Genomic DNA, 19,200 nt, shown 5'->3' with positions numbered 1-19,200 from the left:
AAATATTTAAGGTACGAATAATAATATATAATAGGGAAATAGAACAATTATGATAAAAATGGAGTTTGCTACAATTGAATTAATCTAAAATTACTAAATATAATAAATTTGTTCCCAATGTAAACATTAAGTTAAGGTATAAATAATAAATCCAACAAATTTAAGCAAAAAAAATTCTAAGAAAATCAACCATATGATTCGACCATTGATACTTCAAATTTCTTTATGTGAAAGACATATATCGGGAACGAATTCAATGAGCATCATACTCGATTGAATCAAAAAAATAATAAAACAAACAAAAAGATGAACAACGAAAAAACAAAGGAAAAAACTAAACAAACAAAAAAAGAGGCAAGGTTGTGATTTGTGATGTGAAAATTGGTAAAGACATATGTCTAATTTATAGTAATTTCCAGAGGGTAATTTGGTAAACTAAATGGATCTAATTTGGCATGAGAGTAATTACACACGATCGTTTTTAATTTTCGGTTACATATATTCTCTAACATAAGTCTTACTATTTTTTTTCTGCCCTTTTTAATCAGTTTTAATTCATCCATTTGCTATTTTTTTCGGTTGACTTCTATATGCATCTCTTACATATGGTCTTTCCCTTTTTTTTTTTGAGGGGAAGGTTTTTCCTTATTATTAAGGAAAATTAAATCATATTGTGTTTAATTGTTTTAATGCCACTTTGAATAAAATATCTTTGACATAATTACAACCAAATCAATTGTTTCACAATATTTGTAAAAAAAATAATTTGTCCAACATCATGATTATTATTATTATTACAAAAATAAAGATTAAGAAATGTATAATATTATTTTTGTTTTGTTTTGAATAAACACTATTATACGATATTATTACTATACAATATACATTTGAAAATAGAAACAAAAGTATATTACCTTAAAAAAGAACATATTAATTCAAATTATATAAAAAATTAATGGTTATTACCAAATGTAGTTTTGACGATCATTTGAATTGATTGTTTTGGAAAAGGAGGAAGCGAACAAAAGACTCAGGACATGGGGTTTCTTCCAGCACCGTTCTCCATTTCATTTTTGTCTCAATTGATTGAAGCTAGTTATCAATAAGGTGGATTGATTTCATTCACGTGTGCTAGTTGCTATTGAATCCACTTTTGCTTCCATTCATCTACACTTTGGTGGTTTTGTTTCAAACTCCAAAGCCACTCACTACAAGTGTTTGTTTTTTTGCCGCAATCAAAATTTAATTGTGTAGCTTTCATTTGCATCGCAAATTACAACAATTCTCTGAATTTGATTCTGTCAATTGAGGTCGCGCAACCGCGCTAATGCCATTGGGCATTACAAAGGTTGAGTCACGCGTGTATCAATATTAGAATCGTTCTGGTGAATTGTCAACGGACTACAGATGGCATACACGTGCCCTTGGCCGTGTGTGTCCGAAGCTGCACCATCCGTTTCAGCCATGGTGCAATCTGCTGCAGCACCGGTTTCAATGGCACCTAAGTCTTTTGCAGCAGCTCTATCGGGAGCATCAGTAATTGAAGAAGTGCCCTTACCCACACCGTGTATTAAGGGCGATGCTTTGAGCATTAAAATCGGTCAAGAAGAATACTTTAAGGGTTTAGAAGATTGCAAGAATGCATTAAGGGCTCGTCTGACCCTTAACAAAGGAGACAAACCATATTCGGCACGTGATCTTAGCGCTAAAATTGATAAATTATGGAAGACATCAGCTGCTTGGAAAATGGTGCCTCTTGGTAAGGGGTATTATGATTTTCTTTTTGAATCGGCGGATGATTATAGGAAAATATGGGCCCTAGGTACGGTTAACCTCAAGCCGGGTCTGTTACGGTTTTCACAATGGACAAAGGATTTCAAATATCAGACACAAAAACAGACTCATGTAACGGTTTGGATACGCTTGATGGAGTTACCTCAAGAGTATTGGAGGGAGAGAACGTTGAAGGAAATTGCTAGTGCGGTAGGGACTCCAATTGATATCGATGGACCAACTAGAAACCGTACTTTTGGACACTATGCGAGAATTCTTCTCGACATTGACCTCTCAAAGCGAATTTATGAAGAAATTCTTGTTGAAAGGGAGGGTTTTGCCTTCAAGGTTGAGGTGCAATATGAAAGGCTTCCTTTGTTTTGTCAGCACTGTTATTCTATAGGACACAGTGTCTCATCATGTCGGTGGTTACATCCGCAGCCACCAAAGGACAAGAATGACCGTGGGAAACAAATTGTTGTTGCCGAGGCTGCACCTAAACATCCTCCTCGGCAAAACAAAAGTAGTAATGATGTGGGTGCTTCTTCTTCGGCCATTGGTAACAACGGGACATGGGTTCCTATCCCGGTTGTGTCGACTGTTCCTACCACACAGAGAGCTCAGGTTTCTTCTACACATGTACCTACTTCATTGGTCTCAGTGTCACTGGCTTTACCGGCTTCAATTGCTGCCCCTTCTTTGAATCGCAGTCCACAGTTAGAGCCGGCTGATTCATCTATTGTGGCTACTACACAATTCGACAAGTCTAATAATTTCAGTATTCCTCTTCACAATGTGTTTGATTTAATTACTCCTAGAGAGTTGCCACTTAATAGGCCAGTGCTTGAGCTTGTTTCCCCTGATGCGCACGTTGACGTGCAACCTGTAGAATCGACGAAGTTGATTCAGAAACCAAGGGAGGAGTTGAAGAACCCCTTGGTAACTGCAGATACAGAGTCGCTTCTGGATAGTGTGGAACACAATCATATGAGTCCTCGGGAGCTGGGGACGAGTCCCAAGGAATCTAATGAGCGTGGTACACACTCATCCCCTCTTGGGTGTGAGGACATACGACCTAACGGGGTGGAACAGACAACTCAGACGTCGTTGGTGACCCCAGTGACTGATGATGTTTCTGAACCACTTCAGGATGGTGTGGAACAAGATCATGTGAGCCCAAGGGAGCTGGAGGAGAGTCCCAAGGGTGCTCGTGAGATTGTTACAAGGCCATCCAATGATGAGCATGATGACATGCATGAGGTTCCGGTTCATACTTTGCAGGACGTGGTTGCAATGACTGATGACCCTACAGTCACGCAAATTTTTCCTCTGGAGGTAGCTCACTTACCTACGGCTGATATTCAAGAGGTGGTGGGTATGCAACGACAAGAGGTTCACCCTAGTAAAAATATCCAACATGGTCTTGATTTGTGGGAAAGAGTCCGAGAGTATGATGCAAGGACAGCAGCGGAAGCAGCTCAGTCTCAGTCCAAGTCTGACAAGTCCCTTCCGGTGCTTACAAGAAATCAGAAACAGAAAGTTAAGGTTCAACAGATAATGACAAAGCAGCCTCCTAAATCCCGTGCACGGGGAGATAACAAATCCACTGCTCAATGAATATCCTCTTTTGGAATGTTAGAGGTATCGGTAACTCCGAAACTCGAATTGCTTTGAAAAATTTCTGTTTATCACACAAACCTTCCTTAATTTTTGTGGCGGAACCAATGGTTAATTTTGCACAAATTCCTGCTTGGTATTGGCCTACTATAGGAGTGTCTAAATATTGCATTAATAATAGAGGCCCTTTGCTTCCCAATCTTTGGGCTCTTTGGGGTAATGATTTATGTGCAACTGTTATTTTTTTGTCTGATCAATGCATTGCTCTGGAGATTTCTTGTTATCAGTCAACTGTATATATTGCTGCAATTTATGCTAGTACTTATTATGTGAAGCGTCGACAACTTTGGGCTGATCTTACTCATTTACAAGGCTGTTTCCAAGGGCCGTGGCTATTTGTGGGAGATTTTAATGCTATTTTGGGTGCCCATGAGAAAAGGGGAAGGCGCCTGCCCCCTCCTTTATCTTGTGAGGATTTTTTGAACTGGACTAATGCTAATATTCTTTCTCACTTGCCAACTTTGGGTTCTTTTTACACTTGGTCTAATGGTAGATTTGGTGATGATAATGTTGCTCTAAGACTCGACAGGGCGGTTTGTAATGAGGATTGGGTTAATTTTTGGCGCAGTTCTAATTGTTCAGCTCTTGTCCGTCATCAATCTGATCACAATCCTATTTTGTTATCTCTTGTTTACTCCACGGTGAAGCATGCATCGCCCTTTAAATTTTTTAAGGCATGGACAGCGCATGAAGGTTGTAGGCAGATGGTGCTTGATTCTTGGTCGAAAGCTGTGCGTGGTCAAGGCATGGTTCGGTTACAGTCTAAATTAAAAAATGTGAAAAATGCTTTCAAGATTTGGAACCGGACAATTTTTGGGGATGTCGACAGACAAGTCAAGTTGGCTATGGATGAAGTTAATCGGATACAACAGTTGATTGATACTGGAGATTTTTCTGACAACCTTTATCTTCAGGACTTGGAGGCGCAATTGTTACTGACAAAAGCTCTTAATATTCAGGAACAATTATGGATAGAGAAGGCTCGTCATCATCAGTTTGTTAGTGGTGACCGTAACACTGCCTACTTTCATATGGTTTCTAAAATCCGGGCAGCGACAAAATCCATTTCTCTCTTACATACTTTCATATGGTTTCTAAAATCTGGGCAGCGACAAAATCCATTTCTCTCTTACAGGATGGTGATAATGTTATAACTGATCCCACTGCTATCGAGTTGCATATTCTTTCTTATTTTCAGGCAATTTTTAGCATGGACAACAATTGTGCTCAAAATACTCTGGTGGATGAAACCATCCCTTCTCTGGTTTCCGATGTGGATAATAATATGCTTTTGAGTCTTCCTTCTCATGAGGAAATTCGAGAGGCGGTGTTCGCTCTTAATGCGGATGGCGCACCGGGTCCGGATGGATTTGGTGGACATTTTTATCAAACTTTTTGGGACATTGTCGGTATAGATGTGATTAATTCGGTGCAGGAATTTTTCTTAGGTGGTGCTCTACCTCCTAACATTAATTCCAATATGATTGTGTTGATTCCCAAAATTCCAGGGGCTAAGACAATGGGTGACTATAGGCCTATAGCTTTGGCGAACTTCAAGTTTAAAATTGTTACTAAAATTGTGGCGGATAGGCTTGCCGGCATCACTTCTCGGATAATTTCTATTGAACAAAGGGGATTCGTCTGTGACCGTAACATTTCTGAGTGCATTATTTTGGCATCTGAGGCAATAAACTCGCTAGACAAAAGGCAATACGGTGGGAATATTGCTCTCAAGGTTGACATTTCAAAGGCCTTTGACACTTTGGATTGGAATTTTTTGATCTTGGTGTTACATAATTTTGGTTTCGCTGATATTTTCATCAACTGGATTCTTGCTATTTTACAATCTGCGAGGCTATCTATTTTGGTCAACGGAAAGGCAGTGGGTTTTTTCTCTTGCTCCCGTGGGGTGCGCCAAGGAGATCCACTATCTCCTCTTTTATTTTGTCTTGCAGAGGAGGTCCTTAGTAGAGCTATTTCGGCTTCTACAGCTAGGGGCGGCTTATCCCTATGTCTTTCTGTCGAGGAACTGTGGTTCCGACACATGTGTTGTATGCTGATGATATTTTGATTTTTTGTACAGGGCTGAAGAGTAATGTTCGGGAGCTTCTTAGTATTTTTAGAAGATACTCAGAGGTCTCGGGGCAAATTATCAACAATGCAAAAAGTCGTTTCTTCACAGGAAATATGTCTGGATCTCGGACAAACATGATTGCGACTATGTTGGGCTTCTCTTTGGGAGCGGTTCCTTTTCAGTATCTTGGCTGCCCCATCTTTAAAGGAAAACCTAAGGTAATTCACTTCCGTATGATTACAGACGGGATAAAAAATAAATTATCTACTTGGAAGGGAAGAATTCTTTCAATTATGGGCAGGGTGCAACTTGTGAAATCAGTTATTCATGGAATGATTGTGTACTCTTTTCATGTCTATCTTTGGCCTCGAAGGCTGCTCCGGTTACTTGATTCTTGGATAAAAAATTTTATCTGGAGTGGTGATGTCCTTACAAAAAAAGTGTGCACGGTTTCGTGGAAAGTTATGTGTCGTCCGTGGGATGAAGGTGGGTTAGACATCAAACCTACGCGTTTGATTAATGAAGCTTTAATTCTGAAACTTTCTTGGGCTCTAATTGCAAGGGAGTCACAGTGGTCTAATTTATTTAAAAGGCGTTATTTCAAAAATGGTCAACCTTCCATGTGTTATTACAAATCCTCGGTTTGGTCGGGTATTAAAATTCATATTGGCACCGTCTTGAGTAATTCTTTATGGATTGTGGGAACGGGAAAAAATATTCATTTCTGGACGGATAATTGGTTAGGTGAACCTCTTGTGGATTTGTTGAGTATTTCTGCTGGTTTACACAGACAGTTGAAAGGTACGGTGTCGGAAGTTATTGTAGATGGATCCTGGACTTTGCCTGCAGCGATTGCTGATTTTGGGGACATTAAACAGCGTTTAGAGGCTGTTGTTATTCCTCGTACAGAGCTCAATGATGTGCTGGTTTGGAAACATTCATTAGATGGAACATTGACTTCAAAGTTGGCTTGTACTTATTTGCGGCCGCAAGCTACAATCATGCCTTGGGCGGCCTCCATTTGGAATGCTGCTATACCTCCTTCACATTCTTTCATTTATTGGAGGCTTTGGCATAGGAAGATGCCCACGGATGATAATCTTCGATCCCGTGGCTGCGTTGTTGTGTCGGTTTGCAGTTTATGCATGAAAACATCAGAATGTTCGGATCACCTTTTTCTTCAATGTGATTTTGCTTCAAGGCTTTGGGACTGGATTGGGGGTAAACTTCATTGTGTCATTGACTCCTCTTCAGTAGCTTCTCTTCTTCATTGTCGGCCAGCTAGATGTTCATCTCAAGTGTCAGACATTTTCCTAGCAGTGATCTTGCATACTCTTCATACGATTTGGTGGGCTCGTAACGCGGTGAGATTTTCAAATGTGTTACCATCTTTTCATTCAGCCAAAGTCTGTATTCATTCATTTATCGCAATGTCAGGTAATATTTCAAAAGGTAAGTGTATGTTCTCGGATTTGCCTTTTCTTGATTCATTTGCGGTTTCGCCTAATTGCCGAATTGTCAAGGACATAATTTCGGTCTTATGGAAGGCTCCTACATCGCCTTGGCTGAAGGTTAATACGGACGGATCAGTTATAGGTGGTCCTGCGGCTTGTGGGGGGCTGTTTCGTGATTCTTTGGGTACCTTTCGAGGTGCATTTTATTGTAATATTGGTATGCAGACAATATTTTATGCAGAGGTTTTAGGCATCATTCTTGCTATTGAATATGCTGCCCAGAAAGGTTGGAGTAATATATGGCTAGAGAGTGACTCCACTAGTGCTCTTCTTATTTTCTCTAAGCCTTTGTTGGTCCCTATTATGTTACGGAATCGTTGGCATAATGCTCGACATCTTGGTATTCATATCATCTCTTCACATATTTTTCGCGAAGGAAACAGTTGCGCAGATAAGTTGGCTAATATGGGTCACGCAATCACTGGTGCCATTTGGTTAGACACTCTCCCCGTCGGTGTGGTCCTTGATTTTTTTAGGGATAGATGTGGACTTCCGAATTACATATTTCCTTGATTGTTTGTTCGGGGTCTACTGTCTTTGTTTATTTTTTCTGTTTTGTTTTGCTGTTTCCTTTTGAGGGTTTTGGTCTGGTCCCCCCTCTTTTTGTAATTATTTTTCCCCCTTTTTTAATAAATTTTTTTGAATGTGGTGGCATAGGATGGAGGTGTCTCGGGGTGCCAACCTAGTTGGGATGTCGATGATACCGCTTGATGTTTGTCCACATTCCTTGCTTATCAAAAAAAAAAAATGTAATTAAAATTATTTTAAAAAGTTACACTCTTATCAAATCATATTTTTATTATTTGACATACATCAATTATTTATTCTCTTTAACATTTAAATAATTATTCCATTACTTGTTTTATTTTAATCTCTGCATTCAAATATTTTAATTTAAATTATTTGTTTATTAAAAAAATTAAATTATTTGATTAAAATTTGTATTTTTTGAATTCGAAATGATTGATTTCGAAATTTAATCTCAAATTTAGAAATTGATATTGTAAAACTTCCTTTTATATATGAACATTAAATACAAATATGTGAGGATGATTGTGGTGAGAGCATTTTGTGAGGATCAATATGGTGAGAGCATTTGTAAAAAAGAAATGGACATGTGGCAACACCAAAACAAAAGTAATTCATTTCCATAAAGGGCTATGGAATAGGCCGTAAATTTATATAACTAGTATAGTGACCCGTGCCAAGCACGGGGAAATAAAAAACTTTTTTGATCAAATGTATAGATTTTATATTATGTTATCTTAAAATTATAAGTGTGGTTATAATTTAAATTTGATATGGAAACAAATATCATCTTAATTTTGTATATATTTTGAAATATCTAAATATTGCACATAACGATTAAAGTATTTGGATTTATACTTATACTAATTATTTGTAGTATAAGATGTACTCGTTGTTAAACTTAGCATAGGTAATATTTTTGCAAAAATACGCCGACGTACTGTATATTATTATTTGTTGACATAATGTACAGCAACATGTTAGCAGGAACATACAAAATGGTCTTGATTTATGGGCCAGAATCGGTGAATATGATCAACGAATGGCTGATGAAGGCTTCACTCAAGTTCTTACCAAGGCGCAGAAGCAAAATCGTAAAAAGCAAATCATTGGCACACCCTATCAAACCCGTGCAAAGGGTGGTCTTCCATCTTCCAAATGATTCTTTATTGGCGAATATGGGTCATGGGATTCAAAGTTCTATTTGGTTAGAAACTATTCCGGCTGATTGTCAGTTGCATATGGATTTCGTCGTGATAGAGTTGGTTTGTTTAACTACTGATTTTCTTAGTCTGTAGTAGTTTATTTCAACATTTTTTGTTTGTTTTTCTTCTGAGGGTTTTGGCCTAGTCCCCCCTCTTCTTGTATATATTTTTCCTTTTTTTTAATAAAATTTTAGAGTTTGGCGGCATAGGACGGAGGTTTCCCAGATGCCAACCTAGTTGGTATGTCGGTGTTTCCTCCCAATGTCTGCCATTAGTAATTGCTTAGCAAAAAAAAAATGTATATTAATCATAAAAACTAAAAAATTTGTATTTTTTTTATATAATAGTCAGTGACGTCAGATATATACACCTAGTCTTTGAATGCAAACGTTAAATTTTTTACGGGTGTGTATAAATATAGTTTGGGCTACAGAAACGCCGATTGTTATTTGTTTTTATTTTTTACAAAACCAATGGTCTAATGTAAATATTGTACTTTAGGGTAACAACGATGTAAAAAAAAAAAAGTTTCGCGTATTGTTATACCTGAAAAGTGCATGTCCTGTAATGACCAGTATGTCTTACAAAGAAATTAAAAAAAAACGACCTCCAATATATACGCAACTTTAGTTTTCTAAATTATAGCAACAACAATTCTAAAACATAATCAATGATCATACTTCTTGAAAAACTTCACGATACACAACATTTGTGGTGTTCTTGCAAACATTATTATCTTCATCCAAGATGAGCAGCTTCAAACCTTTTCTAGAAGTAGCTCGAGAGACAACGACATAGAGTTGCCCATGCGCGAACACAGGCTTAGGAAGTTAAACTCCCACTCGAGATAAAGATTGACCCTGACTTTTATTTATTGTCAATGGAAATTGCTTGTGCCTGAATTTGAAGGATAGTCCTGGATCACTCGGAATAAGATTCATCATGGGAATGAATACCATGGTACCTGCTGTAACACCCATACTAGAAATTACCTAGGATATCTAGTATGCTCGTTAAACTTGGCATTGGATACATTAAAATTACAATAATAAAATTTCTTCCGAATATATCATAGAACTACTTGTCTATACATTTAAAATAATACCACTGACGTGTACAACATACATGCAATGATAAGTAAACATAATTGTCCAGCTTCTTTCTCTACTTCATCACGAACTGTCCTGCTTGCGATCCACCTGTGTCTCTGAAATAAAATAAAAGGGATTGGGGTGAGACGGGATGTCTCAGTGAGTTCCACCTATCCTAGGCTGTAGGCAATCTCAGGGAACCTAGGATCGCCATTTGTCTCTAAACTCAACCATTTTTGGGTTTATGCAGTTTTATCATGCATAACTGAGCGATCGGGGGATAACTAGGATCGCTATCTAAAAGACTGATATAATCCTGATACTAATACTCAACTCATAATCATAATTATAATCATAATGTCTGTCATATTATGTTAGAAATGTTAGCGTTGAACAAACAATATTATCTGAGTTGATTTTACGGAATAAACCCAGGTGGAGTAACCCCGGAATTTATTCCACTCTGACCGGTATTAATTTCCAACTGGCGGGAACCCAACTGACGGGGATACCGGACTCCTCTGATTATTGTGGGGTCATCCTCGCAGATAGTGCCCGTTCCAACTGGCGGGAACCTTTCGTATCCAACTGGCGGGATAGCGAAAGCCACAATTTAAACATGTTTTAATATTATAACTTGATCTGATTCTCTGATAACTGAGTCAATCCTCAACTCCACTACTGACGGGGAGATAGAGAGGAATAACTTATCTTAACTAATTTTCTTTTAATGAAAACATCCTGAAACTGATAATAAAGACGTAGTGATTCCATCTTTATTCTGAAATTATTTCTGATACTAACCTATTCAGGTTCTAGGCATATCGTTGTCATATGCCATTTCTAAAAGGTTATAAAATTTTCCCCATATCCTGATAAATTAAATTCGACTAATTAAGCCGAACTTCCATACTTAGAATTCTCTACTTTCCAATGATTGGAAATTTACCCATGAATAATTTGTTCAATAGCTATTTTACTCTAAACATTACTTTACACAAATAAATATACACTATGGTAGTGTATGATTAGAGGATATGCATAATACAATTTCGGCTACATATTCGGCAATAATGAGAATTTGAGTCTTAGCTAAGTCAAACCATTATATTACCTTAAAAGTATAATTTATATTAGCTAAGAGTCGAAATAAAGTAATAAAATCAAACAATTCTCACTTTACGTAACGTTAGCCGAAATTGCATATTTATTCATTCTCACGTAAAACTTATCATAATATTTTTCCTCTAACTTCTACATTACCATAATCATATTTATCAACATAAAAGTTATTTTAGAGTACTCTAGCAAGGGTGTGAACCTTAAATCATATTGTCACTAAATTATGTTCTAATATATATCAATTCATAAACTATCATTCTAGTGGCATAATATAACTACCCAAAGGGAAGTTTTTCTATCTAAGGGAACTCACCTTATCTTATTCCAAACTCTGGAACAATTATAAGCATCAATTGAGCATCTTCGCCACTGCCTCTATTCAGTCATCCGAATAGCAGTCCAAAACTGCAACCGCTTAATTCATCACCAACTTGAATCTCAGTTCAGCACAAAATCCTACTTCTGCCCTCAACTTCAAAATTATCTACAGACTTCAATACTGGACCAAAATCAGTGAAACGGGTGCCAAAACGTCCGAAATTTCGTTAGCTAACCATAGCAACAACAACCACTTGATTCGGAGTTACAGGGAAAGAGTTCTTACCATTTTAGTGGAGTCCTGTTCCAAACCCGTAACAGTTTTTCCAGCAGAAATTCACAACTTCAAACGCACTTTCTGAGTTCGTTCCTAATCCGAAACATACAAAATTTATATCCAAACTGAAGGGAATTAAGCGTAGAATCCAAAAATCCAATAGTTACTCAATTATGGATTACACAACAGCATATATGAGCCAATGAAGATCATGCGAATATTCGTCTCAAAATCATGAATTTCAATTATAACTACTTATAGCAACAAACACAACTCAAAATACATCAATAACAACTTATCAAGGTTGTTAAATCACTTTTCCATAATAATTCTCTTAAGTTCCATGCTTCTACTTTCAATCCATTTCTCCAAAAATTCAACTTACTAGTAAACTCACCATGAATGTCATTCATAAGCTCCTTATGCATCAAACAACTCACCACCACCACCACCACAACATATATTGCATTCCTAGACATTGAATTAAACAATTTTAACAAAAGTAGCATTAGAGGTGAGGTGGATAGATTGATTTTCATGGAAAAGGAAGAGAAGAAAGAGCTTGACACTTACTTAATGTTCATTCCATCATGGGTACTCCAAAAGCTAGCTTATTTGATGATTTCCATGAGATTGGGGCCAAAATGAAGATTATGAATGGTAATGGGAGAAGGGGCTGTTTTTGCTTCAAGGAGAGGGAATGATGAATTTTGCTTGCTAAACACTTGTAATAGCACCACAAGGAACCTATTTGTTGCTTAATTTTGATGATTTCATGAAGAAATGAAAAATTTGTGATAGAGAGGGTTGAAGAAGATGATGGCCGATGGGTTTTAGAGAGAGAAGGGGAAGAAATTATGGAAATGTTTTAGAGAGAGAAATGGATGGAATTGTGTGGAAAATTTTAGAATTTTCCTAATAAACAATCTCTTGGTTGGCAAATACCCATTTTGCCCTTGCTTAAAATCTCATAGATAATTTGAAAAATAGCTGACACAGATAAATGACAAATGACAGTGTTGTTAAGCGGGATATTACACTCTACCCCCCTTAAGAAAATTTCGTCCTCGAAATTTAGATTTTACCTGATAATAAGTACAAATAATTCCTCGATACTTTCGATCTTAGACTTCCACATACGTCTGTTACCAACTGATTCTCTTTATTCGACTAAATTATCGGTTCCCTTGTTACATAAAGTCTTCCGACTACCTAGCCATAGATACAACTGACTTGAATTAATATGTTAAACCGATTTCAGGACATGTTTTCCAATTTCATATGTCGAAAAGATTCGATAATAACCTTCTTATCTGTGATTTGTGAAATACATTATACACATTCCGAACATAATGGATTGTAAAGCTAACCGATGTATCTGATATCTTTCGAGTAAATTCCTTGTTCCACATACTCTTTATAAATTGTCTTAGGTTACTCCTACCTGTTTACCTTTACTGAATTCTTGAAAAATCTCATACCTTTACTAAAGTAACACGTCTATCGACTTCGTCAACTTTTATCTTGTCTTGGACGGATATGACCTTTGGGTGATCTTTCATGCTATGTCTGGTCCCAATAAAATTTTATTTCTGTACCATGCCCCAAATAACGAGGTCTTATAATGATAATCATATCATACTCTGTATAAGATCGTCCTTACTCTGAGCAATATCTGACGTCAAGTTTATTTCATCAAAAGTAAGAATTGTTCCAACTTTCTCCGTTAATTAATACATAAATAGGTAAATGTTACTTCTGATGTCTGTTATGTTTTATCTGAATAAACTCAACATTGTGCTACCTCTAACATCTGTTGGAAGTACTAACTGACGAGTACAATCCATAAATCAGATTTAAATACATAGTGTACTAACTGGCGAGTACATTAAATATATAAATCTTATATGAGAATGGTGCACTGACTGGCGAGTACACAATACACGAGGTAGTACAACTGATAGCTTAATACATAACATATATTTGTAGTCATTCAACTTTGCTTCTTCTATACCAGAATTTAAATCAATCACGATACACCTTGATCATATTAGGATGAGTAAAAAGTATCATCATAGATCTTCTCTTGAACTTATATGTTCAAAATATACATTTCATTCTTGAACAATATTGTTATAGCTGTTACTCTAGGGAATGTCTTATCATCTTTTTCTTAATTCCATACTCATAACCTGAACATGCGTAGTCCCATACCGTAGCTCACATAATTTTTCTAACTTGTGTGATATCAATCTTTTCTTTATCTCAAAAAAAATATGGAGTTTAGATTCCTGAACTTCACGACTAAAATTGCATTCAAGCATTTGCATTCATATTCTAAATAGTATATGTTCCCTCAGATACATGTTAATATACCTGATATTCCATGATAGTATTTCAAACCAAAATAAAAATAAAATCTTCAAGATACAACATTTATATCTTTGCCTCATACATGACTCCTTTTAACTAATCTGATACTTCTAAGTCATTCTTCGAAATCATGGCGTCGATTAACCGGGTTACATACTATAGGTGATTCCAATTTCTTATATTTAATAAGGTAGGAACACCTTCATCCTACTCTTACTGCTTGAACTTTTTATATCTTTGAATCATGCGGTTTGGAAAATTGTTTAATTCGTCTCTTAAGATTTCCCATGAATATCTCATTCAAAGTCTTAAACTTTTGCACATTATGTTACTTCTTGCTGATTAATATCTCGCTGCGCTACTCTGATTTTTTAGTTCACTTTGCTTAGGCGTACTACTCCAACCATACTGTAAATTTCTCCATCTCATTACTACATGTTATGAACATGGGGCTAACTTTACACTTCTTGCTATTTCGAGCACCGACTTATAATCACTGACGAGTCATTTTCAAATACTGCAATTTTTTCTTTAAACATGCACTACATACTTGTTTTCTCAAAGTGTTCCTTGAATGATTCTCACATTCACATTATTTATGAACTAAAACATACTTGAATATTCGAGGCTTATTTCCATTTAGTTTGTTCTTGTCTGTATTGACAGTTACATTACACTTACGATCTCCTCTGTAATAACTTCGACTCCCAAAATTCGATCTAGTTAACAAAATCATTCTTTTGGTTTTCAAGACATTTGCATCAGAAAAATCATCAGATAAAAATGTTTAATTGCTCAATACTTTACTTCATTCTTAACTCTTTTACACTAGCGACAATTTTTCCTGTAGCAGAACCTTAAAATAATTTTCAAATTCAAAAATCTTGATTTAATCTTTAACACATCAACCTATTGTATTCATGCGTTAATACATGCTTGTCCTCGACATTCCGTTGAAAGAACTTGACATCATTCGTCCATTAGTTCACCGAACTTCCGCAACTTATTATTATTAAATCTTTATTTTCCGTTTAGATCGAAAATTTACATTTGTCTTTGACCATTACCGGGATCTCTTTCCACTTACTGTTATACTTGTATTTCTTAGTTCGAAGAACAACTTAATATCATTATAAATGCAAGAGGTCTTATTCAATTTCCTTAGCGTACAATCCTTATTAGTTTAACTTTTCTGCAATTCCTTGCTAAAAAATGCATCCAATTCGTGCTCTAATCCGTAAGGATCTTTCCACTACTATTTATTCATCTTTCTTGACTCTTATGCGGTATAGCATCTTCACTTTCTAATTCATAAATCTAGCACTTTAGATTCGGGAGGTTTGACTAATCCGACATAGTTTATCTAACTTACGTCGTCCATTCATTGCTCACATCGGGGGTTTCCTTGTCTGCTCCAAAATAATTTACTTATTCCTTAATTAGTTCACCTAACAGTTCAAGCATCAAAATCCAGCTCGTTTCGGCATTCAAGTCTTTCACTTCTTACATACTCTACACCCACCGAGAGTTTATGAATTCCATTGTTCATCAGATAATTTTCTCATATCAAGTTCATCTTCTGATCCCGCAGTTCTAGTTACGCCTTTAGAAATACTCATTTCTTCTATACCTTACTTATGCCTCTTATATTGCGGCTCCTGTCAAAGTTGCAATTATCCCTTAGTCACCCTGAATATCTTACTTCTACGGTATCCACATAAAAAGTGTCGTTCAACAATACATAGTACTCCGTCTTAATCTTAACATTTCCCTTATGTGCTTGAAGAATCTTCAGCTTCACAGTTTATCAGCCACCATCTGGCTTCGAATACTTCCTTAGCAAAATTCCCTATAAACCTGACACCCTGACTTTCCTTCTTCTTATGCTTCATTCCTCCTAGGTCCTATTCAGCTCTCAGACATTCGTTCTAACTGTCATATACTAGATTGAGTTGATCAGGCTCAGGTAGATATGACATTTAGAATAAACATCCGGAACCCAATGGTCCCACTGCATTTTATTGAATTCTAATGACCCAAGGCACGATCTGAATCGACCTGCTCTGATACCAAATTGTAACACCCATACTAGAAATTACCTAGGATATCTAGTATGCTCGTTAAACTTGGCATTGGATACATTAAAATTACAATAATAAAATTTCTTCCGAATATATCATAGAACTACTTGTCTATACATTTAAAATAATACCACTGACGTGTACAACATACATGCAATGATAAGTAAACATAATTGTCCAGCTTCTTTCTCTACTTCATCACGAACTGTCCTGCTTGCGATCCACCTGTGTCTCTGAAATAAAATAAAAGGGATTGGGGTGAGACGGGATGTCTCAGTGAGTTCCACCTATCCTAGGCTGTAGGCAATCTCAGGGAACCTAGGATCGCCATTTGTCTCTAAACTCAACCATTTTTGGGTTTATGCAGTTTTATCATGCATAACTGAGCGATCGGGGGATAACTAGGATCGCTATCTAAAAGACTGATATAATCCTGATACTAATACTCAACTCATAATCATAATTATAATCATAATGTCTGTCATATTATGTTAGAAATGTTAGCGTTGAACAAACAATATTATCTGAGTTGATTTTACGGAATAAACCCAGGTGGAGTAACCCCGGAATTTATTCCACTCTGACCGGTATTAATTTCCAACTGGCGGGAACCCAACTGACGGGGATACCGGACTCCTCTGATTATTGTGGGGTCATCCTCGCAGATAGTGCTCGTTCCAACTGGCGGGAACCTTTCGTATCCAACTGGCGGGATAGCGAAAGCCACAATTTAAACATGTTTTAATATTATAACTTGATCTGATTCTCTGATAACTGAGTCAATCCTCAACTCCACTACTGACGGGGAGATAGAGAGGAATAACTTATCTTAACTAATTTTCTTTTAATGAAAACATCCTGAAACTGATAATAAAGACGTAGTGATTCCATCTTTATTCTGAAATTATTTCTGATACTAACCTATTCAGGTTCTAGGCATATCGTTGTCATATGCCATTTCTAAAAGGTTATAAAATTTTCCCCATATCCTGATAAATTAAATTCGACTAATTAAGCCGAACTTCCATACTTAGAATTCTCTACTTTCCAATGATTGGAAATTTACCCATGAATAATTTGTTCAATAGCTATTTTACTCTAAACATTACTTTACACAAATAAATATACACTATGGTAGTGTATGATTAGAGGATATGCATAATACAATTTCGGCTACATATTCGGCAATAATGAGAATTTGAGTCTTAGCTAAGTCAAACCATTATATTACCTTAAAAGTATAATTTATATTAGCTAAGAGTCGAAATAAAGTAATAAAATCAAACAATTCTCACTTTACGTAACGTTAGCCGAAATTGCATATTTATTCATTCTCACGTAAAACTTATCATAATATTTTTCCTCTAACTTCTACATTACCATAATCATATTTATCAACATAAAAGTTATTTTAGAGTACTCTAGCAAGGGTGTGAACCTTAAATCATATTGTCACTAAATTATGTTCTAATATATATCAATTCATAAACTATCATTCTAGTGGCATAATATAACTACCCAAAGGGAAGTTTTTCTATCTAAGGGAACTCACCTTATCTTATTCCAAACTCTGGAACAATTATAAGCATCAATTGAGCATCTTCGCCACTGCCTCTATTCAGTCATCCGAATAGCAGTCCAAAACTGCAACCGCTTAATTCATCACCAACTTGAATCTCAGTTCAGCACAAAATCCTACTTCTGCCCTCAACTTCAAAATTATCTACAGACTTCAATACTGGACCAAAATCAGTGAAACGGGTGCCAAAACGTCCGAAATTTCGTTAGCTAACCATAGCAACAACAACCACTTGATTCGGAGTTACAGGGAAAGAGTTCTTACCATTTTAGTGGAGTCCTGTTCCAAACCCGTAACAGTTTTTCCAGCAGAAATTCACAACTTCAAACGCACTTTCTGAGTTCGTTCCTAATCCGAAACATACAAAATTTATATCCAAACTGAAGGGAATTAAGCGTAGAATCCAAAAATCCAATAGTTACTCAATTATGGATTACACAACAGCATATATGAGCCAATGAAGATCATGCGAATATTCGTCTCAAAATCATGAATTTCAATTATAACTACTTATAGCAACAAACACAACTCAAAATACATCAATAACAACTTATCAAGGTTGTTAAATCACTTTTCCATAATAATTCTCTTAAGTTCCATGCTTCTACTTTCAATCCATTTCTCCAAAAATTCAACTTACTAGTAAACTCACCATGAATGTCATTCATAAGCTCCTTATGCATCAAACAACTCACCACCACCACCACCACAACATATATTGCATTCCTAGACATTGAATTAAACAATTTTAACAAAAGTAGCATTAGAGGTGAGGTGGATAGATTGATTTTCATGGAAAAGGAAGAGAAGAAAGAGCTTGACACTTACTTAATGTTCATTCCATCATGGGTACTCCAAAAGCTAGCTTATTTGATGATTTCCATGAGATTGGGGCCAAAATGAAGATTATGAATGGTAATGGGAGAAGGGGCTGTTTTTGCTTCAACGAGAGGGAATGATGAATTTTGCTTGCTAAACACTTGTAATAGCACCACAAGGAACCTATTTGTTGCTTAATTTTGATGATTTCATGAAGAAATGAAAAATTTGTGATAGAGAGGGTTGAAGAAGATGATGGCCGATGGGTTTTAGAGAGAGAAGGGGAAGAAATTATGGAAATGTTTTAGAGAGAGAAATGGATGGAATTGTGTGGAAAATTTTAGAATTTTCCTAATAAACAATCTCTTGGTTGGCAAATACCCATTTTGCCCTTGCTTAAAATCTCATAGATAATTTGAAAAATAGCTGACACAGATAAATGACAAATGACAGTGTTGTTAAGCGGGATATTACACCTGCCCTTTTCTTGTAATTACGGTAGCATCTATCATGCGCTTCCCTAGATGTGTAACTGTCAGTCTCGTACCATTACACAGTCCATTGACATGATCGATGTTTCTCATCAGAGCTTAAATACTCTTTCTCTTCACCTGGAATCAGTGACATCATATATTCGTTAACATGCTCAACTGAATCAAGCATTGGTGCGAGTATTACCCTTTCTTCAAATAATGATGGTGGGATCCACTTAGTGATAGGACCCACCACTTATTTTTTTTTGTCCATCTCTCTCCAAATTACAACAAAT

The 19,200-nt window shown here is 36.3% G+C and overlaps 1 protein-coding gene, 1 long non-coding RNA gene and 1 pseudogene across 3 annotated transcripts; 2 read left to right on the top strand and 1 right to left on the bottom strand.

The window, feature by feature from the left end:
- The first annotated feature begins 1,118 nt into the window (after window positions 1-1,118).
- Window positions 1,119-3,331, top strand: LOC146920364 (uncharacterized). Its single transcript, XM_085711132.1, has 2 exons — window positions 1,119-3,148; window positions 3,213-3,331. Exons 1-2 carry the CDS (start codon window positions 1,408-1,410, stop codon window positions 3,329-3,331), a joined length of 1,860 nt encoding a protein of 619 aa, XP_085567258.1. The 5' UTR covers window positions 1,119-1,407.
- On the top strand, window positions 3,135-7,779 carry LOC146920363 (uncharacterized; annotated as a pseudogene).
- A 1,999-nt stretch (window positions 7,780-9,778) lies between these two features.
- LOC146920362 (uncharacterized) lies at window positions 9,779-18,761 on the bottom strand. 2 transcript variants are annotated; one of them, XR_015011748.1, is made up of 9 exons: window positions 18,441-18,761; window positions 18,265-18,338; window positions 17,877-17,960; window positions 17,586-17,771; window positions 12,153-16,266; window positions 11,977-12,050; window positions 11,589-11,672; window positions 11,298-11,483; window positions 9,779-9,978 (listed from the first exon to the last, which is right to left on the bottom strand). It is a non-coding gene; the product is annotated as an uncharacterized LOC146920362 (long non-coding RNA). The 2 variants fall into 2 exon arrangements; XR_015011749.1 differs by having other exon boundaries at window positions 11,298-11,475.
- Window positions 18,762-19,200: the final 439 nt, after the last annotated feature.

The sequence above is a fragment of the Medicago sativa genome, chromosome 5 (assembly GCF_051527215.1).
Source record: "Medicago sativa cultivar Bolivia chromosome 5, Bolivia_mono, whole genome shotgun sequence".
NCBI classification, from domain to species: Eukaryota; Viridiplantae; Streptophyta; class Magnoliopsida; order Fabales; family Fabaceae; genus Medicago; species Medicago sativa.
Note: the sequence above shows the minus strand (reverse complement) of the source record. Positions and strands in the feature narration are given on the sequence as shown.